Source organism: Saccopteryx bilineata, chromosome 4, assembly GCF_036850765.1.
Source record: "Saccopteryx bilineata isolate mSacBil1 chromosome 4, mSacBil1_pri_phased_curated, whole genome shotgun sequence".
Classification (NCBI taxonomy): Eukaryota; Metazoa; Chordata; class Mammalia; order Chiroptera; family Emballonuridae; genus Saccopteryx; species Saccopteryx bilineata.
The window spans coordinates 181,979,199-182,001,547 of NC_089493.1; the positions used below are offsets into that span (position 1 = coordinate 181,979,199).

At 47.8% G+C, this 22,349-nt stretch overlaps 1 protein-coding gene across 8 annotated transcripts in view; it reads right to left on the reverse strand.

Moving 5' to 3' along the window:
- Positions 1–954: 954 nt before the first annotated feature.
- EBF1 (EBF transcription factor 1) overlaps positions 955–22,349 on the reverse strand; it is a 389,332-nt gene continuing 367,937 nt past the window's right edge. For 4 of the 8 annotated variants that reach the window (XM_066273159.1, XM_066273158.1, XM_066273157.1 and 1 more), the window contains exons 12-17: positions 15,593–15,658; positions 14,507–14,684; positions 13,683–13,862; positions 10,443–10,637; positions 10,098–10,166; positions 955–2,810 (exon numbers count right to left, since the gene is read on the reverse strand). In XM_066273159.1, the coding sequence (XP_066129256.1) occupies positions 10,099–10,166; positions 10,443–10,637; positions 13,683–13,862; positions 14,507–14,684; positions 15,593–15,658 (687 nt within the window). In that variant the 3' untranslated portion in view covers positions 955–2,810; position 10,098. The remainder of the gene's footprint in view (positions 2,811–10,097; positions 10,167–10,442; positions 10,638–13,682; positions 13,863–14,506; positions 14,685–15,592; positions 15,659–22,349) is intronic. The other 4 variants (XM_066273163.1, XM_066273162.1, XM_066273161.1 and 1 more) reach the window with 1 other exon arrangement.

Genomic DNA, 22,349 nt, shown 5'->3' on the forward strand with positions numbered 1-22,349 from the left:
TCTTTCCATCTAATCAATATATAGAGAGGCAACCAAACAGAAATTAAATGTATTTTAAAGGTTCTTTGGACTTTCCAGAGAGGCTCTAACCACACTACACATGGCTGACAGATGGGTGGCGTTTGTCGTCAGGGTCTGAGCCAGACACCTCACCGGCTGACCGTTCCTTCACAAACCGTTAAGGGGCTCACCAGACAAAATATGGCTTTAAATTGTACACATCTTCAGGCCAGAGCTTACCGCACGAATTCAGACGACCTTTCTGAGTACCGAGAAGCAACGCGTCCACCTTGCTTACATTTTCCAGTTTTTTTATTATTATTAATCATCATTATTATTATTTCTCACCATGAAAAATCAGCTTTCCTCCCTGCCCTTCCCTCCCGCAACTCCCCTCCCCCACCCACCCCAACCCATAAAAATCGCACTCTGACAGTCTAGTGAAAACCATTGCAAAATCCATATGGGGGCATGCACAGTTGCAGCATTGTTGTAAATTTCTTGCTCTACTAGAAAAAGTTACATTGTCTTAAGGTAACAAAACAGTTCTTTTGTGCTTTTCGATTTCTTTTTTTTTTTCTTTTTTCTTTTTCTTTTTTCTTACAATGTTAGTGATGACTGACAGTTCTGGTGCACAGTTACAATGTACAAGTGAAATGAATGATTTGCATTGTTAAGGCATCCAATCTGCTGGTTTATATTTATGTGAAAGACAGGAAATATACAAGCAGACTTAAGAAAGAATGTTCATTGATTTCTATGAAGTTTCTCTCCGGAATTTAATGCACAAAATGCGTCACTCCAGAGGGAGAGATTCCATGCATATTAATAGAGTAAAACAACATTAGGGTTTTTTTTTGTAAGTTTCCAAAGCAAAGGATACATTTTTTTAATCTACAGAACTAAATGCTACAAGAATAATATGCTACTAATTTTTTTTTTGCCATATATTGGAAAAAACTTCTTAACTTACAAATAATACAAAAATAGACAATGGCTTTTGGGTGGAAATTTAAAAAAATTGAAGCATGGTTTAAAACAATACTAAAAATAACTATAAATGAAATGTTTAAAAATCACATTGAAACAGCTAATACAACTGTAGGTGACCAACCAAATACGCACTTTCCACATAGCAAACATACACAGTAAAATAAATCGGGGGCGGGAGGAAAAGGAAGAAGGGGAAAGCAATGTACAAATTCCAAAGATAAATACATTATTTATATGGATATTTTACAAAATCCCCTTTAAAACAGAAAGCCTTGTAACTAACTTCGCAAGTATATGCAAGCTAAAGGGAGTGAGCTGTTTTTGTTTCCTTTGCAAAATATGCAGTAAAATCTTTTTGTGATATTGAAAAAAAAAACTGTCTTAAGACAATAATAGATTAATGTATAAATAGAACCACAGCTTTGGCAAAAAAAAAAAATCACAAAAAAATCTACAGTATTTATAACTACGTACAAAAACACAACATCAAAGAAAAAAATAGCAGGCAAATGCATCCTCATAGCTTTGCTGCATCTTTGCTATTCTTAAGAACACTTCCCAGATAATGAGAGCAAAAATTCCCATTGAACAGAAAACTATGTTTTGGAAGTCTTTACCATCTCCTTTCTCCCAGCTTCCTTTTACTCTTCATTCCAAAGCACTTAACCTAGCCTTTCAATCTATTATATTGCAAATGTCAGGGTCCTCTCTCTGTCTCCGATGGGAAATCGGAAATACCCGCCATCTTGCTTCTGTCGGCTTTGGGAGGGTCAGTGTGAAGTCAGCATTTAGGACGCGTAAACTTTTACCTTGTAAATGGCGGGAGTGCAGGAGGGGGTTTTGGCTTGACAACTGAAGGGTGTAATGTGGAATTCGGTGCCTGGACCCTGTTCCATGAAGTCTCAAAAGGAGATTCTCACACAGTAAGTGCGCCACCCAAGCTCTCCAGAGGCCATCGGCTTCAGAAGAAGTGGACATAATTAAAAGCGAGAACGATAATCAGGTTCAAATATGCAGTTTTAACAATCTGTCTAGAGGCACTGGATTTTTGAGTAGAAGGGAAGGAAAAAAAAAACCCATGTGATCACTTAACATCACGTTTTAACTTTCCAGGCTGCATTTATTTACACAGGTACGTAGGACGACAGATACAAAAGAGAGAGATAAGCTTGCACTGCTAGGGGCTGGCATGTTAAGTTAGATACTGAAAACGTACTGTCTGAGCTAACTACCATTTGATATGCTTTAAGGCGCAAAAGCCGACTCTTAGTTTTCTAAAAAATCTAACTGGCATTCCTATTCTGTCCCATACAAGCTTTTTTTCTTTTTTTTTTTTTCCTTTTTTCTTTTTAACTTTTTTTGTAAATATCACCACTTCATTCTCCCTTTACACAGCTTTAAAAACATCATAAATTAAAACGTGGGGTCTTATTTATAGTGTCCCTTGTATACAGGTTTATGGTTTATAAAAGACGAATGACTGCAGAGTTAACCTTAAAAAAAAAAGTGGATTTGCTTTTTTTTTTTTTTTTTATCAACACAGAATAAATATATCCCCCAAACATCTGGGAGGTACAGCGTGAACCAACACCCTGCGCTGACAGATCCCTTCCAACTTCAGTGTTTGCAAGGTCGGTGATATTGTTTGTTTAAAAATCTGCAGTTATTTTGTGATTCCTCTTAAAAAGGCCTGAGTTTAAAAGTTCCACTCTGGGACTCGTATCAGATTACTCTCTGTAGCAGAATTCAACCTCTTCATTAATAAAATTCTTCAAGGCAATTCTTTCACATGGGAGGAACAATCATGCCAGATATCGCTGTGGAAAGAGAAGACAAAAGTCAGTGGTTTTGCCTCAAAACTTCTCACGTTAAAAAAAAATCATAAAATGGGGGGAAAAAAACCACCCACACACCACTATGCTGGTTGACTACTGGCTACAACTGTGCTCTCCTCTTCCCTGAAGTGTTTCTGCATAAAACATGCATGTACTTTATATTAAGAATGATAATATACCGGCCTGTGTATGTGGTTTTAACAGAGCAAGAGATTCTCAACATCCCTCCAAATCTGATTTCAATTTTACAACGTAACTGGAAAGTTGCATAGTTTGAATGCCGCTGGGAAAGTCACAGCCCCGAACCTTGCAAAACAGTGAGAATTTTCAATTTGTCACTCTTTTTCTCTCCCTCCCACCCCCTTCACCTTCCAAAATACAAAATGAAAAACCAGTCCATCCCAAGTGCCAGCACTTTTTACCAAACACCATGATCTGTCTGTGCTCCCTACTAGCTCGCAGACCGAGGACCAGAGGGCCAAGGCGGAGCGCCTCCATCCTGCCCTCATGGCTGGGAGAAGGCCACCGCGGCCTCCACGGGCCTGGGAGGACGGATGGAGGAGAAGGCGGGTGTGCATGAAACTCCAAGGATGTCTTACATATGCCACTGCTTTACTCAGGCTTCTAGAACGATCTGAACCTGCCCCTAGAAGCCCACAGCCCAGGGCAGCGGGGGTGAGGTTCTGGGGAAGGGGAGGGCTGTCTGGGTAATGGGAAATCTCTCGAAGCATTCAGACTCAGGAGGCTGCAGGTAGTACATGGAAGAGCTGGGGTCTGACAGACCAGCATCCCACATCCGCTTTCCTGCTCACTTTGTCCTCTGGACGCAGTTTCCGGCCCCCTGAACCTCTGCCCCTCAGCTAGAAACTGTGGGGAATCCGTATTTGCAGATACTGTGATATCACCAGGGTCTGTGAAGATTTAAGTAAAACTACCTGAGGCATGCTCAGCTCAGGACCCCCGCCTCCTGGGAAGGACCTAATGGAGGTGACCTGCTGTTATTTCTAACCCATCTCTTCTGCTGCTATGCTCGCTGTGTGACCTTGTGTTAGTTGTTTGACTTCTGTGGGCTGTTTCTTCTGATCCCACATAGGCACTAGGCCATGTGGCACACTTCACGTGACGGGTGTGAGGAAGAAAGGGATGGCTAAAAGACCATTCAAACAGGGAGGCAACTTGGAAAAGACAGAGATGAGAGAGATGTTTCCATTAGAAGCAAGTGGCAGCCATCTTTGGCTCCCAAAGATGGCCTTGCGGGCTGTCGGCCAGAGAAAGTTGTTGCTTTCTTTTTTTTTTAATTGGCAATTCTAAATTTAAATGAATGTTCTAGTCAGCGATGACTGCATCTAGGAAGTGACCCTCTTCATTTCCCAAGTCTTATGTCTGCAGCACTGAGCTATTAGAACAAACACTGAGCCCCAGTTAACAGGGAGCCTGCACAGCAGACGTGGGGAGGCTGGGGGCGGGGCCGGAGCCCAAGGGCCCCCACATACCTCGCTCTTCCCCTCCCCTGCCCGACATTTTAGATTCAATTAAAAAAATTTTTTTTTTTTGCCAAACACTTTTTCCGTTAATTTTTAAACCCATCTGTATTCACAAGGAAATTTAATCCACATGTTTCTGATTCATTTACACGTAAATCATCCAAATGTTGTTTTGCAAGAGCCGTTGTGCAGTCCAAGGAGCTCCGGGAGCCTTTTTCTTAAGCCCTCAAAAGCCATTTTTCTTAGAAACAGGAAGTGTCTCTGGCCAAACGTAGACCAACTTAAACCCCCTAAAGATGGGATCAGTTGGACATGCAGTCCCCCTAAGAGTCAATGAGCCCTAGATGGAACAGGGAACCGGGTGTTCCCATCCAAGCCTGCCCTGGAGAACTGAAGATGCTGCAGCCACAAGGAAGAGGGCAGGGTGGTGGGGAGCAGGGGGTCTTCGCCTCATGCCAGCCCAGCACTGTCCCCCTCCCTGGGGTCTTCGCCTCGTGCCAGCCCAGCACTGTCCCCTCCCTGGGGTCTTTGTGTCCAGACACCCTGATTAAAGGAGGGCCTTGCTGAGCCTATGGCAAGAGCTGCAAGTCTCCTTTTGCCTTCCACGAAAACCTACTGCACGCCTGGCATTCAGGGGCGGTCCCCCAAGGCTTGTCAGGTAACCAGACAGTGACAACAGGACACAAAGCAAAGCAGAGAATTGACAAACTCCCTGCTAATGTGGTCGGTGGGTTCAGCCAACATGTATCAGTTGGGGGCCTGTAAATGTCCCATTAGGATGTCCAGTATTAACAACAACAAAAAAACCTAAGCAGTAGTTTGGTGCCTGGCATAATGCATTAGAATTTACTGGATTAAACTTGCACTAGGGCCACAGGAAGAACGAGTGTGCCAGGCTCACTGATGTGCTATGATGTACTAGTCCACGGCTGACAGCTCTTCTACACCCGCATCCAGGGGCTGCACACCCAGTGCCCTGAGCTGGGGCGGATGTGACTGCCCACTGCGTGCTCCTTTGCAGGGAGGCCGCACACAGCCACTAGGTCTGAGTTATTTCAAGAAGAGGTAAGGATGTGGATTTAAAAAAAAAAATTGCTCAGTGGATCCAGGTTAGCAAATAATGAAAAATCTCTCTCTCTCTTACACGCACACACAAACACACACACACATATATGGAGGTATTCTGGGGGCTGGCTTTGGTCTGCCCATGTGTCTCAGCCTTTCTCTTCCCTTCTCTGAGACTCTAATGCAAGCCACAGGGCCCCTCTCCGGAAGGAGGCCCACAGGTAGCTACACCCCAAACTACATTTTACATCAGGGGTCACAGCTTGCCGCTTCTCTCAGACTTCCGAAAGTCCAGATGCAGAATTCTTGCTGCTGAGTCAACTCGGGGGAAAGATCATCTGTGGCCTCTGAGTTCAGACACTTCTAAAGAGGCCTTTTCATAAACAAGCTTCACGGCGGGGCTGCAGGGCAGCTCCCGGAGCTACTGGGAGCTGTTTCTCTCGTCTCTGTGCCGCAATCCTCCCGATTACTTATGTGGGTGAGAGGGGTGAGTGTCCGAAGCTGGCCCTGTTCCAGAAAAGCGCTGGCACACCGACTTGCCCAGACGGAGCCCAGGAAGACTTCCATGAGGGCACAGCACATACAGCCACATGTGCCAAGTTGTCACAAGGCAGAGGTGACCGTGTCCTGTGACAGAAGCTCAGAAGACTACCGGTGAGAAAGGCAGAGCCTTTTTTCTGTAGTTTCCACATTTTCGTAGGAACAGGAGAAGATAGAAAGTTTTGCAGAGCCGGGGCACCGTGGAGCGGCAGCGTGGACAGTGGCCTTCCTTGAACCACCGTGTAAGAAAGAGTTCTGAGCTAACCAGGAACAGAATGGGGGGAGCTCTCACACAAACTGAACAGGTGCATCAAAAAAAAGACCATCTCACAAGATCCACTCCTGGAATACACACTACCCAGAATCAGCCAGTCTTGAGTTTCAGCAAAGTGGAAGAAAGGAACAATCAGTATGGGGGGGTCCTTTGTTTTTTAATTTTTCACTCACTGCTGCGTGAACTGTCAAGGACACGGTTAGGGTTTAAAATCATACATTGGGGGTGGTTTCAATGGCATGGGGACAGCCTTCTTGGGGCTTCCTCTCTTGAGTACTGAAGTCCTCTGCGGCCCGGAGTGGCAGAGAAGGCGTGCTCTAGGGCAGTGGTGCTCAACCCTTAGTCTGTGGGCAGGCGCCTGTCCACCAGGGATTATGGGCCCGGTGAGTACAGACTCTGGTCTTCAGATCACAGCAGGGCGGTCAGCTCTTCTGCAGGCACTGGTCCGTGCAGGTTGAAAATGGCTGCTCTAAGGGGCCTTGGCTAGAAGTGGAGACGTCTCCATGGCAACAAGTATGCTAGGTGACTCAAGTCTGACCTATGCAAACAGACACTTGGGCAGTCTAGAATCAGGATTTATCAATCATTTTATCTAGAAAAGAATGGAAGATTTCTCTGCATTTTCTCTTTAAACCCAAAATACAGCTGTGTTAACATTCACAAAAGGGTTCTGTGGGCAAAGACGTTTAGAAAACTAAATGGAAGTCTTTTTTTCTGTTTATTACAGGATGTCTCGGAGCCTTTAATGACCCTTGGTGCATTCTGGATCTCCAAGATGGCAACTCAGTACGCACCAATTACTAAATCTGACCACATTTACATTTTTTTTTTCACAGAACATCCGGTAAAACTCTGGAAGTGCTGAGACCGAGGGCTGACATAAGGTGAATGGTCGAAGGCTTTTACCTGCCTGGAGAGAAAGCCACTTGGGATCACAGGAGAAAATGAATTATGAACTATACGTAAAAAATGGAGCTTTGACTAATTAAGGGTTTCCTTGTTCAACCCGCCCCCTGGCACCTGGACGTCGGGATGCAGACTGGCTTGCTGGTTACCACACGTGACTCTGGCTCAAGCTGTCCTTAATCCTTCCACCTGAGTGCCCCTTCCTGCATCTCCCGTACCCAGATCCTACCTGCCCTTCCTCCAAGGTCCGGTCCAAAGGCAGCCCTTTCCAGGAGGCCATTCTGACTTCCCTCTAATCTTTCCCTCTGAACGTCCACAGCTGGGTGCCTCGCCTCTCCCAGAAACCCCTGCCTCCTTCAGTGCGATGCTGCATTTCTCTCAATGCAGGGGAAGTGTTTAAGGTCAGGGTTGTGTAGTCTACGTGGGCCTAGCCCAGTGGCTGGAGCACAGTGTGGCCGCCAAGCATGAGGGCTTCAGCCTCAGGCTCCCCTCCCTTGCTGGCTGCGTAAGTCTCGATGGGCTCTAAGCCTCAGTTTCTGAGTCTGTAAAATGGGCACAGTAAACAGCCTACATCAAAGGGATGGGGTGGGGGAGGTTGAGATCATGCAGAAGCCAGGCTGGGAACCAGCCCTCCCGTGCGGGTGGCTGCGACCGTCACCCCCATCATGTGAGACGGCGGGGATAACCAGGCATGCCGTCACCAGAGGAGGTAAGAAGGGGTGCTGGGATGAGCTCTTTAAGGAGATGGCTTTAAAAAAAACAATGAGGTGCCATTAGCAGAGTGCTAGTTGGTGGTAATAGACCTTTAAAATCCTTAAACAGTCTCAATGTTTAAGGATTTTACCTCTAATCTTGTTTACATGGTCAATTTGCTTAACCAACTCTTCCTCTGTTACTTGTCCTGAACTAGGTGGGTCCAAAAGAAGTAGGTGTTACCTTAAGGGTGACGAGGAGGCGGAGCACTGTAACAGGCCAGTGTCACCTGCAATTCTGTAACCCACCTCTGTCCTTTTCCATGGAAGAAGTGGGGCTTTGAAAGCGGAAGATAAAGTAAGTCTTTTGTTCTGGTTCTGGGAGCCCCCTGTCAGACCGCCACAGTCAGGGGAGACCCCAGGCCAGCAGGAGCACCCCGCGGTGGCTGGCACTGCATGCAGAGGCGCGCCGGGCCCTGCAGGTCAGTGTCCTGGTGGGGGCGGAGCGGGGCGGAGCGGGGCAGAGCAGGCCGGGCCAGGAAGAAGGATGGTGTCAGCATCGGCTTCACTTCTCTGCCCAGCCCTCCTCCACTGCCGCCCTCAAAAGTAGGGACGTTGGGTCCATGACAGCGTCGGGAGAACAAAACCACTGAAAAGAACCTCCTGGACGCGTACCCAGTCGGGAGGAAAGGGCGGCATCCACAGCAGCAAGTCCGGAAGGCCGGTTCCTGAGCTAGCCCTCCCCCACCGCACGCTCTCTGCTGCTGGCCATCAGTACAGGTGCTGCTGTACTTCTGCACTGACCGGGGTTAGCAATGCCCTGGGGGGTGACACATGCACAAACTGCGTGTGTCCCTGTCCTGAAGCCATTTCATCACTACACGCACACACATGCACATACACCCCTACATGCCCTAGAGCGAGGAGGTTCTCAAATCTGGGCCGGGTCCCTGTTTCCCGTCCCTTCTCTCTCTGTCCCGGCTCAGCATGGCCTTGCGGGAGGGCCGGCTCCCGGGAGTCCTGGGGCCTTTTCGCCCCAAGCACCACCCCTCACCTTGTTCTGACGTCAGATCTATGCTCCACAAAGGCGGTGACTGGCAGCTCAGAGTGGCTTCTCCTTCCCACGTGTCTTATCCTTAGGTAAGCCCATCCTAAGTTATGTTCACTTAAGGAACATTCCCCCCCTCCTGTGCTGAGGGTGACAGAGCATTATTTTTAGCTAACAGGAGTCAGACTTGCAGGAACGGGCGCATCCGCTAATGGGGGTGGGCCTTCCCTAACAGGAATCCTACTGCCTGAGATGTAGCTCCCTGGTCCAACTACCCACCCTGAAGGGAGCTGTGTAGGCCAGGGATCGGGGCGCAGACCCTGCGGGTTCCCAGGCATCCCCACTGTTGACCGGCTGGGCCTGTGGACAGGTACTTCCTCTCCTCACACTTGAGTCCCACCCTCTGTACCATGGAGATCACACTGGTCGTCCTGTTTCAGCAGGAAGTGGTGGGGGTGTAAGATGCGGCTCGCTCGGTCCTGAGCACAGCGCCCCCTGAGTGCTTAGTAGCCGGCAGCAGCTTATTGTATTGACGTTCTCACCCCGCCAGCTGCCGCAGGAAGCCTGCACACCCCATGCTGCCCTCTTGGAGTAATAACGTGCTTGGGAGATGGGAAGAGGAGACGAATTGTCGAGCCTGAGTTGGAAACCAGCTCCCGCCAGACCAGCTGTCGGAAGTCGGGCACTTGGATCACTTCCCTCACCTTTCATTTTCTCACCTATAGAGTAGAAGCTGGGTACCCAGCATGTGACCCTGCTGTGGGGGAAGGGACGAGGTCACGCAGGTCAACACCACCACACCAGGCCAGCACGTAAGAAAACTATTCAACGGGTGTTCTGTCTTTCTTCTCAATAAACAAAAAGGTTACTTCAACTCTTGGTGACTCTATTGTTTTCTATATTCTCGGCTGAGGGAGATGGAACAATTTCAATACGAACCTAAATAGCCTACTGGTGTTTTGGGGTTTCTGGGGGCCAACACAGGCAGTCCTCAGCCGACAGACAAGATAGGTTTGAAAATGTGTACTTATATGCACAGAAAGGTAAAGTAAATATTAAGACAAACATCTAAGTTGCATTGAATAGGTATATGTACCTTAGAGACAAACCAACAGAACCGATCTCATTCGTAAGTCTCGGGCCTTTGGTCTAGAACGCTCCATGGTCAGGGCTGCGATCAGGCCATGGCTCGCCCCTCCCTGCTATCAACCGCACACACACTCACTCTGACACAGCCAACAGGAAGGGAAGTTGACCTACTTCAGGAGAAGGCCAGTCCCGGGAGAGACCCTGCAGTGGAGAACTTGCTAGAGTCCACAAAAGATTGGTCTGATTATGGCGAGCACAGGGAATGAGAGAGGAGGAGAGAGAAACGACCGCATTAGTAAGGAGAAACAGCATTCTCGCGCAAATCCCGGGTTTGAGCAGACGGTGGCGTGGGAAAGAGGACTGCTCGGGCACCACTAGCAGCAGAGGGCTGGGGAGGGCGGCGGGGAGAGTGCCCACAGAAGAGGCGAGGGCAGAGAAGCAGGCAGGCGGGCCCAGGCGGGTCCCTGCAGCAGCAGAGGCGCACCTGCTCCGGCCCCGGGAGGGGCCTGGGCTTACCTTGCAGGCTGTTCCCGTTGGTGCTGGTGCAGGTGGGAGGCGGGGAGGTCTGGGGTCTGACGACGGGTGCGAAAGCACTCTTCTGTTTCACGGCGGAGACCATGTTGGCTGGTGAGAAGGAGAAGATGCCGGAGGAGCTGCTGCAGTTGGAGGGGAGGCTTGTGGAAGAGGCCATGGTAGGGCTGGATGGCACGACTGGGGGGGCAACAGGGAAAGCGGAAGTCAGCGCCTCCCCTGGCACCCCGACGCCAGGCGGCTCAGGCCCGGCTCTTACCCCGCCCGGCCTGGCCAGCGAGGTGTGGATGAAAAGCCCAAGTTCCAGACTCCTTGTGTCCCCCTTGGAGGGAACACACATGTGCGTGAATAACAAGCAGTGGGAGCCTCCTGTAAACATTCCCAGCCTGGTCGTTGCAGGGATGGGGATCATCAGTGACCAGAGGACCAGCACTGGCTGCCTGGGAAGAGGGAGAGTTTGGGAGACGCACCTGCTCCGCCAACCATGGTCCTTTTTGCCCGGCCTTCTATCTTTGCTAGGTTGCTGATAATCCTTGGTTACTTTAGGAGGCAGATTTTGCGCACACCCAGTCCTCTACACACAAGACAAGCATTGTCATTCACTCACCCCCCCTCCAGCATCCCCCAGGAAAAGGACGAGTGCTGTCCCTGAGTCCCGGCACTCCATTCATACTCCACGCACTTCCTTCTACAGCGTGACTTTCCACATTAGTTGTGATCACCACACCTGCTTTATCATGCACAAGAACCTTTATAACCTTTTCCTCTGATGCCAAAGTCCAAACGAGCTTAACTCGGGGCCTGTCACACCCTTTCTTACACCTGAGCCAACAAATGGAGCAAGCTAAAACTCAGAAGGCAGTTGAGGGACTTGCCCAAGGGCCATGGCTAGACTGGTGAAGCCAGGAACCAAACCCCGATTCAGGGCTCTTCCTACCACACTACCCTACAAACGAAGGAGAGAGCCAGGGGAAAAGGCCCCACACTGCCACGAGCCCACTGACATCCCAACAGCTGTTTAGGTGGCCTTACCCTGGGCCTATTGATTTTAGAAAGCTAAGGAAGTGGGACTCACATCGGTCACAGGCAGCAACAGCCATCGGGGAAAATGGCCCCTTGCAAGCTGTTCTCGGCGGTGCACAGTCCAGACACGCTCAGTGCCTCGCAGAGCAGACCACAGAGCCGCCAGCCTCAGTTCCCACAAACATTCCCTAAACCGGACCTTTTCTTTTCACGGGGCTGGCACTTGTATATAACTCTTAGGATGTGTAAATATGAATATATGCTCAATAATAACACCCATTTAAATTGCAAAATCCCTGCACTAGAGGTTTGATTTCTAGATATTCCTAGACTTGAAAATCCTGCTGGTTCTCTGAGGAATGCAATTAATCTCGCTGGCAAATGTGACCATGATGTGTATTTAGAGGTGGGGAGTTTGGGGGGGGGGCGGTGAACAGTGGAAGGGGTGAAACGCAGCCAGGCAGGCCCATTTGTTCTAACATTATTAGTTATCACCCACCACGCCACAAAGTGTGTTCACCAGTGGAATGTCTTTTTTTTTTTTTTTTTTTTTTTTTTACTCTGTGAGGGATTTTTCAACATGAGTGGCTTATGAATAATTAAATATTGTGGAGGCAAAAACTCAAATCAGCTGGGTTTTGTGTTTATTGTTTTATTTGCATTTATGCAGATGAAAACCATCGCATCTGAGAGCCTATTTGAGAATTTAGTACTATATTTGTGAGCACTGAGGAAATCAATTAATGAAAATTAAACGTTCCAAGTCGCACCGTCTGACAGATGCATCCTCGGGCTGGAGTTGCTCGGTGTCTGCCCGGACCTGAGAAGAGACAGGGCCATCCGAGCCCTTAAATTGAATTGCTACCATAGAGCAATTAGTTTATTGATTTAATTAAGAATGCCACCTTTTAATTTTCAGGTCATGATTGAAACGTGTTCTAATCGAGTAGATGAGAGACCACCACAATGACAGATCTATAAGAAACAATCTTCCCATGAATCAAAATCTATGCGGGATGGGCCTCAGACGCCGGCTCCTGAGCAGACAGACAGAATGTGAGCAGATGACTGGGGGCAAGTTTTAAATGTTAACAAGCTGCTGGTTCCGAACAAAGCAGAAATATAAAAAGGTAGCACACGCTGAGCCTAAGAACTCACCCAGAAAGCAAAAAGCCCTAAGTATTGCTTTCAGAAATAACTTTATTCCGAGGCCAAGACTAAGCCCTCCTCTTTCAAAGGGTCAGCACTCCCCACATCTCCACTATTTGAGACAGAGTAACTTTCAGTATTTTTAGCCAAGACTCTTTTTTTTAAAAAAGTCCACAGATATTCTTTCATTTAACAACACATCTTCTAACATTCTACAACTGTCTTTAAGAGTTTGGCCACACATTAAGCAAAAGTCACCCACACTGTCCAAGATGAAGTTGGTGATCTACATAAAAACCCTCCGAGGGTGATCGGGGAGTGGAGAGACACATCAAGTGACGCATCCAGATGCCAGTTCAGCAAGGCTCGTCAGCTGCAATCTCAGTGTGCCACCAAGAAAATGTTTTAAGCTAAACTTTTTAAAGACAGGCACCAAAGAACGTTGTGTGTGCATGCGTGTGTGTGTGTGTGTGTGTGTGATGCCAGATTTTTGGAACAATTAAAGTGTATTTTTCTCCATTGGTTGTTTCTTTTAAAGTACACAACAGACACAAAGAGGGGACATTCCAAGCATGAAAAAGAACAAAGGAGACATGTTCCTCAAGGGAGAGAGCAGAAGCTTTAGGCTCGTCCCTGTGCGATCCGACCAGTACCACTTACTATTAGCGTTCTGTCCTATGATGAGTTCCTGGATTTAGTGGATGTGCCTCTCATGGGCCAGGCCCCAGGACAAGCTCATCACATACATTATTTTATCAAAGTCTCACAACAGCAGTATGGGGTGTGCGCCAGTTCCTCCCCCATTTTCCAGGTGAGAAAACCGAGCCTTGGCGAGGAAATGAACTTGCCTGGGGTCTCCCATTAGTGACCCAGCCCCATCTGACTCCAAGCTCGGGATCTAGCCATGACATCAGACTGCTGCTTTAGGTGGCAGCTAAGTTTTGACAGTTAAGAAGGCTTCGGGATGGGGACAATACTGCCTTCAGTAGCGTCACCTGGGTCAGCTTACTGCGTGACCAAGTGCTGAAATGCAGGACACACAGCGCTACTTACTGGCGTAGGGCGAGTTGGCAGCCGAGCCATTGAGGAAGGTCGGGGAGCCGCCCAAATTGGACATGGCGGCCGTGCCGTATCCGTTCATGCTCGTGGTGACAGAGTTGTAGTTGGTCTGCTGGGGGGTGGTGCTCGGCACGTACCCGTGCGGCGAGACGCTGCTCGAGTTGCGGGTGAAACCTGAGGGGCGGGGACAAAAACGGGGGGGGGGGAGGGGTGAGAGTGGCGGTCCTAGAAGATGGGGGCAGGGCTCTGCATCCTGCCCCCTCCCCGCGTCCGCGTGGGGGGGGGGGGGGGGGAGGGGTTGGGTGATTCATGGGCGTGGGCTGGTGGAGCTAGCTCTGTGATTAAAATGGGAAGCGAGCAAACGGCACATTTCTTCCGAGATCATAAATACTTAGCAGGGCCGTGAGAAGTGGCAAGGCAAGGCCTATAAATTATCATTTTGGAGCAGAAATAAATCCCAATCCACGAGATGTGCCCTGAAGTTAACAGGTTCCTATTCCCTGAGCCAGGATGCTGTGCTTTGGCCCCTCAGAACTTTAATTCCACCCCTCTCTGACATCTGTCATGCATGGTTTACGGGGAGGGCCAGCAGGGAGAGGGCTCCGAGTGCGCATCTCTCTAGCGCCATCTATCAGATTACCGGATATAGCAGCTAGAACCAAAATGCTCCAGTAGTATTTGATGCACACAAACACGGAACCTCCCCTTTTAGAAAAAAAAAATTAAATAATTGTTTTGTACCAAATAATTGGGGGGCGGTGTAGGTTGAGACTGGGAAGGGACAGGGGAACGGGGAGGAAGAAGAGCAGGCCCCTGACCTTGATTGGTGGCCTGCGATGCCTCAGAGACATTCACAGCCAGTTGTCCACTGAAGGAGTTCACACCCATCATCCCTGCGTGGACCGAAGTGTTAGTGAGGGCTGGGAGCTGGCTGTGGTTGCGGGGGACACTGTACAGGGCCTCTGCGATGTCCGCCGCTCTCTTCAGAATAATCTCCTGAAAAGTAAAGGGAACGTCCCCTTCAGCTGCCCAGTCACACTCCCAGTGACACCGTTTCCCAGTTGACTGCATTAAATTCTGAAGTCCTCTCTGCAAGCCTTTGAGTTTAGTCTTATCATCCTCATGCCCATTTCACAGATGGGGGCACTGAGGCTCCTAGAGGAGAAGACCTCACTCAAGGAGGCACAGCTACTTAAGGACGCAGCCGGCCGCAGAACCCTGTGTGTCTGACTCTGGAAGCTCACTGCCGAAGCCTTCCCTGCACACTGCCTCCCAACAGGTGCCTGCACCATCAGTAACACAACTCGGGCAACACGCGTGCACACCGCACACACGTGCACATGTGCCGCCACTCATCTCTCCCGCTGAAGATAAGGGCAGGGGCGTAGATAACTATCTGTGTCCCCGGACACTGACTCAGGTGACACACACAAAAAGGAGTGGACAACTTGTCACACTCCCAGTTTCCTCAGCAGCTTGCATCAGATCCTGGGATGTGTCCCATGAAATAGAAGCAGACGATTATATTCAGACCCTGTTATACCTTTTAGGAGGAGGAATTAAACTCCCATTTCCCTCCTCAATTTGCTTGAAAACCTGAGAGGAACACAATAAAGCACCAGTGACTCTTTATTATGAGGTACATTCCCACGGAAGATTTCGTTTTAAACAGCATGCCTTTTCTCCTAAGGAAAATGATCCAGTAGAAAAGGCAATAAAACTTTTTTTTACCAAAGGAGAGAGAAGAATAGAATAGCTTTTCAACGTGTTGCGTCTGAATGACTTAAACTTGGAACTCACGCGTGAGGCCTCTATAGTTTTCAGACTTTTTCTTTGCAATAAGGCACCTGCGATCGTCAGTGGAACGCCAAAGCCCACACAGGCCCGAGGCCCCGTGTGCTCACCTGGTTGTTGTGAGGCATCCCATAGAGCGCTTCCACCAGGTCCGCGGCCCTTTTGAGGATGACTTCCTGTCAAGGGAAAAACAGATACAGCCCTCTGAGTGAAGGCAGGTTGTGCCTATCACGATCACGTGGCAGTTCTGGCTACCCTTTGCCAAAGCACTGCTCCAAAGAGCCCCAGGATGGTGTTAAATCACCAATTTATCCCTGTTCACATCCACACCTAATCGAGTCAAAGGGTGAGCATCATTGGCACTGCAAGGTAAAATACATCACTCGACGGTCTGCCATCGGCACGATAAAGCACTCATATGTTTATTGCTGAATACAATCGCCGGGTCATTTACTAGATGACTACAATCGATGTCGTTCAGTGCATGTTATGAATCCCTAAGATGTGTTTATTTTGCACTTAATTGCTTATTCCAGGAACCATGACCTTATCACACAGGTCATTTTCGAGGGATTTCCAATCGATCTTCAACGATGAGAAGAAGCATGTGGCATTAAAACTTCCTTATCTCCCTTGTGTGGTCGCGTCACGATGGAAGGGGGTGATGCAGTAAACCACACAATGAGACAACACACTGTTTGTCAAAGGCGCTGATAAAAGGGTTCTCCTGCCCCCACAAGCTCCCTCCGCACCAGTGTCCATGACTGGCGAGTCTCTTTCACAGTGAGTCTTCTCTGCTTCAGTATTGTTGTCATTTTCTCATTCATTCTCATCTTACATACAGGCTCTGCTATTCATCCCCATTGAATAATAATAATAAAAAAAATAGCTCCCTTTTTTCATGTAGGTGGGCTTCCATATTTAGCTTGTGTGCTTGTTTCTCCTAATATAGAGCACTCTACACAAGCATGTGTGGTGGTAATTCGTTGTTCTGACCCAAAGCAGAGATTCCCTCTTCACTCTGCCCTAATTTTCTGCAGGCTCACGGATACGGGAAATGTGAGAATGGAAGTTAAGCTTGATATAGGCAAAAGGGAGGCTCTTCAGAGAACCAAACATGAAGGCATGTATGATTCCTCAGAGGTGACTTGCAAACAAAAAAAGAGGTCTTCATGATTTTTTTTGCTGGGTGGTAAAGTTTTAAGAAGTTTCACTTCAAGTGCTTTACCCAGCAGAGTTCTGCACGGTGAGGTGCTGCTGCTCCATGTTCACAGACTGGAGATGCTGATCAGAAAATAGGGATATAATCGCATTCATTTTGCCGTCACCATAGCCTCTTCAAAAAATTCTAGAACAACTCTTGAAATGACAAGCTTTCAGATGCACATTAGCATTTCTCCATTTTAAATGCACCAGAATATAAGATAAAAACCATTGTCAGACTGCAGTAACTACTTATGACATATATAATGTCCTACATGCAAAAAATGCAATGAGGGGGTTTCAGTCCTTAATAAACATTTATGCTTGCCTTACACTGCTTGACCCCAATTATAATACAGTTATTTTTCATAGCAGGAGCGAAAAGCATTATAGAATCAATGGGTTTTGAATCAATACCTCTGAAATAATTTCTTTATTCTTCTAATGCCAGCTATCAGACAATGTACCACTTTTTGTATGCTGTATTGTCTGACCACAGCAGTTAATAATTGACTACAGCGTGGGCACATTAAACCCTCTCCGCAGATCAAATTCGGCTTCTTCTGCCTTCACCAAAACCTTGTGGCTTTCTCTGGGTCTCACGTGAGAATAAAGCAAACAGGGTCCGGATCGTTTACCTACTAAACTTTTACTTCTCTGTGTCTGTGTTCATTTCTTTCTTCAAATAAACATTTATGCCAGTGTTTGGGCTTGGCAGAGAAAGTATTTTTCTTCCTTTTCATTTTGAGAGAAAATAAAAAAACAACAAGTGCCCTGTTTGTCCAAAGCAAGATGAGGTGCAGCTCCCGCCCTTGGGGACTTCCACCCCGGACACTGTCACTGGCCACATAGAGCAGGGCTTCATATTTTAATTAATTCCACAGAACCAGGGAGGAGGAAAGTTCAATATAAATTCTGGGATCTTTGAAGTTTTTGTAAACTTGAAAAAAAAAATTCCAGCTACCCGTGTCTGCTAGGTATTTTAACCGCCTATATTTTGGTGATAAAGTTTTTCAGTGACTTCATCCGCTTGTTTCTTTATTTTCTTATTGAATACCCAGAGCTCTCCTCACCATTAATCCTTTGAAAATGAGCCACTTTGAATCACTTGAATCTTGTTTCCTAAAGTTGACTCATTCTTTGATCCATGAAGCTGGGCCATGCTTTTCAATCAGGCTCAGAGAACCTGGATTATCGCTGAAGCGACGCCCTTAAAATGCTATCTCGCCCATTTCAAACGCCCTTCACTCCAGTATCCCCGTTGGGGTTTATGACAGAGACCACATTTGATTCTGCTTTGCCAATGGGGTTCAGCTCCTATTAGTTATTTCCGCAAGTGGGAAGGAGAGAGGAAATGGCTGGGTCCTCTATGAGCTAGTGCAACGGACCTGCAAGGTGCTTGGATTTTGGTGACCAGAAAATTGCTCTCACCTCCGTGTCATTACGCTCCCAGTGAACTAGCCCGCAAGCGTGTTTGTGTTGGGGATCTAATATATTGCCTTTCAATCAGAGCTGAGAGCCACTGAACACACAGACAGAACATGACGAGCAGGTCAGGAAAGCAATAAAGATTTTACAGAGCTGTCCAAGGTGCTAAATTCACTCAATAATGGCTTTGGCACCATAGTGTTAACCTCTCATTTACTACCAGTTTGAGGGACTAAATTGAAGTAGCTGACTTCATTTACCTTGAAATGTATATTTTATGACATTATGTAAGCAGATTGAAAGGGCACTGCAGTTTTAACAATTTAAAGGCTCAAGCATGTTTAAGATGAAACTTGAATATTTATTGTATATTGCACTTAAAGTATATAGAATGTTAAAATGTATTGATTAAATTTGTAAAAGGCATTATAAAGATGACAGGTAGTATAAAAGATGTATGTCTTTTAAAATCAAATTGATAGTGTATGCTATCTTTCCTGTGGTCACAAGTGTAATTTTTTTGCAGTTTTATATGGTAATTTGAAAAATCTCTAATTTCACATTAGGAAATGATTGAGCCTGGTATGTGGGGGGGGGGGAATTCCCATAAGGGGAAGAACTGGATGTTTCACATAATCTTTTGTCTCTGAAATCGTTCCTGAAGCCTTATGTTCTGTGGCGTTAGGAGTCTAAGGACCCTTCCACTATAATATGCAATTTTAATATTTCTGAAAAGGAAGAGCATTTGACTAGTAGTACTATCTAATTTTTCAAGGCATTTATTTGTCAGGAGAGATTTTCTCTTCTTTTCATAATGTTTAAAAAGTCTCCCTGCTTGCAGTTTAAAACATGAGGGTAGAGATTAGATTCTTCCAAGATAATTAATCCCATCCTTGGATTAAAAAGAAAAAATACCATCACACTGGGGAACTAGGAAGACAAATACTTGTACCTTCAATATTGGGGAGCCTGCAGGCCCCTCACAGAGCGAATGCTTATTCTTGGTCTACATCCTGAGTCAGGCTATTTTTCTCTTCCTGGCCTTGTGTTTACTTCTCCATTAAAGAAACAGAAAATGTTTGCTCCTTGAAAACAACAACTTTTCACCATCTAGTTCCTGTCACAATTAAATTTTGGTTTTACTCGCCTTGCCATGGCTGTCAGTTGATAATTATGTGGACAGGGGGTGTGAAGAGGAGGAAAAATGGATAAGGATGAATGGAGTTCCAAGAAAGAGTTCCAGTGTAATTCTTCCGGATTTTTCCATATGTTTTGGAGCCTTATTATAATAAAAGTGCTGAGTGGGGTACAAATACAGAGAAAAGAGTCAGCTTCGTCCATTAGCTGATCATTTCTGAGCTCCCTGTTGCCTTGGTGGTCACTCTCCTTTCAAGGCATGCTATCTTCCCACAGTCAAAGTACAGGGTTCTCCTGGGATTACAAAAGATTTCCCCCACCCCCAGTCTGGCCCTACCCTCTTTATCCAGTCTTCTCTCCCTACACATGTGAAGAACTGCCCTCCATTCTGGTCTAGCTCATCCTTCCCAGCCTAGAAGTAAAATGGTGGGCTCCTCTCTATCTCTGTACTGTTACTCCTTCTGCTGCTCCTTGATTTGGAATGCTGGCTTCAATCTGCAACAGTGCCTTCCCATCCTGTAAAGTGTGGTGATGGTGGTGGTGATGCTGGTGCTGATGGTGCTGTTGGTGGTGGTGATGGTGGTGGTGATGGTGGTGGTGGTGATGTGATGGTGATGGTGATGTGATGGTGGTGATGGTGATAGTGGTGATGATGATGGTGATAGTGGTGGTGGTGGTGGTGGTGGTGGTGGTGGTGATGGTGGTGGTGGTGATGATGGTGGTGGTGATGGTGATGATGGTGGTGGTGATGGTGGTGGTGGTGATGGTGGTGGTGGTGGTGGTGATGGTGATAGTGGTGGTGGTGATGGTGGTGGTGGTGGTGGTGGTGGTGATGTGATGGTGATGGTGATGGTGATGTGATGGTGGTGATGGTGATGTGATGGTGATGGTGGTGGTGGTGGTGGTGGTGGTGGTGATGGTGGTGGTGGTGGTGGTGATGGTGATGATGGTGGTGGTGATGGTGATGATGGTGGTGGTGATAGTGGTGGTGGTGGTGATGGTGATGGTGGTGGTGGTGGTGGTGGTGGTGGTGGTGATGGTGGTGGTGGTGGTGGTGATGGTGATGGTGGTGGTGGTGGTGGTGGTGGTGGTGGTGGTGATGGTGGTGGTGGTGGTGGTGGTGGTGGTGATGGTGGTGGTGGTGGTGATGGTGGTGGTGGTGGTGGTGATGGTGATAGTGGTGGTGGTGATGGTGGTGGTGGTGGTGGTGGTGGTGATGTGATGGTGGTGGTGATGGTGATGTGATGGTGATGGTGGTGGTGGTGGTGGTGGTGGTGGTGGTGGTGATGGTGGTGGTGGTGGTGGTGATGGTAATGATGGTGGTGGTGATGGTGATGATGGTGGTGGTGATAGTGGTGGTGGTGGTGATGGTGATGGTGATGGTGGTGGTGATGGTGGTGATGGTGGTGGTGGTGGTGGTGATGGTGATGGTGGTGGTGGTGGTGGTGATGGTGGTGGTGGTTATGGTGGTGGTGGTGGTGGTGATGGTGATAGTGGTGGTGGTGATGGTGGTGGTGGTGGTGGTATAATGATAAAAAAAGAACTATGGTTTACTGAAAAGTGAAACACTAACTCATGCAGTCTTCAAGAGAGCCTCTAAGGTACTGTCCATGTCACCACATAGCAGATGAGGAAACTGAAGCTTGGAGAGGTCACCCAGCTTTTCCTGAGTTCACATGGCCAGAGAATGAATGACTGAGCAGGGACTCGACCTCCGGCCCACTAGACGTCAGAGCCTGAGCTTTGGAGAACTATGCTACTCTCTCAAAATGAATTCTGCCTTCACTGAGACCCCAGCTCCTAACCTCTCTCTCATTCCTCTGAAAGTGCTGCCTGTAGCACCCAGCGCTGCACTGAAGTCAAGGCTGTGGGGTCCTTTTGCTCTGACTTTTGGTGAGGCAGCATCCACTCCCCACGAGGCTGTAGGCTCTGTAAAGACAGAGAGGAGCCTGAATCTCCTCCTCTAAGCCCCTAGCACAATGTTTCCCAAAGCAAAGGGCTTGAGAAATTCTGTGGGAGCATTTATTCTAAGGTATAGCTACTGATTTTTGAAAGTGTATGTTGTAAAATAAATATGACAAAATGGCAAAGGCATGTATTTGGCACAGTTTACAAAAGCAGAAGACTCAATTCGTGCTCTCTTTGGCTCCAGACTTTTTAAGCCCATATAGAACTTCCCAAAGGTTAAGCTTGATCACTGTGGGGATTTTAATGCTCCTCCCCCGCTTTTTATGAATTCACTCTTTCATCCCTGCTGGCTTGTGTTTACATTTTAATTTTGTGATTAATATAATGACCTTGTTGGGTACAGACATTATCTCAAACGATAGGCCCCTAGCAACACGAGGTTGGTCTGGATGAACATGAGCCCTTTGTCGACTGTACTCTTAGACCCTTAGAAATACCTAGCTGTTGGCGGACTCTGGGGACCAGGCATATCATGTATGCTATGCGGCTGTGTATCACTCATCCGTCCTTCTGTTCCACAACAGTCAAGTCTCTGAGGATCGTTTGCCTTCCATGGACGTCCTCTCTCCAGGGCCTGACCCTCAGTGTGTGACTGAGAAGCACACGGTCCCTGCCCACACCTAGCCTTCCAGGAGGAAGGAGAAGACTGTCTAGTTGCCTAACACCGAGCCCATGGATAGACCGAACTCACTGTTTCTGAGCCACTCAGACCCCGAGGAGCAGGGGACGCGGCCTGAAAGTCCTCTACCTCACAGCACATCGTGCTAATGCACGAACCAGACGGACACCCGTCCACCAACACGACGCTGACTCCAAGTTCCAGACTCAGCTTGGGAGACTCTGGGAACTCCCTACACAAAATCAAGGGCCAGGGAGGCTTCAGTAACTCCGGAGGGCAGTCTGTGTGTGGCTTTCTGCCCCCTCACGTGGGAAATAGCACTGTGCAGGATGCAGAAGGAAACAGAAGCTCAGCCACAACCACCGGAGGCAAGCTGGTTCGGGGGGCTCCTGGGGAAGCAGGGCAATACCTCTCCGTCACGGCACGTTTACTCAACACCCGTCTATCACCAGTCCGCTTTGCCTTACCAGGGGGGTCAACGTGCAGTGGGCAGAACAAATATCAGGGACATA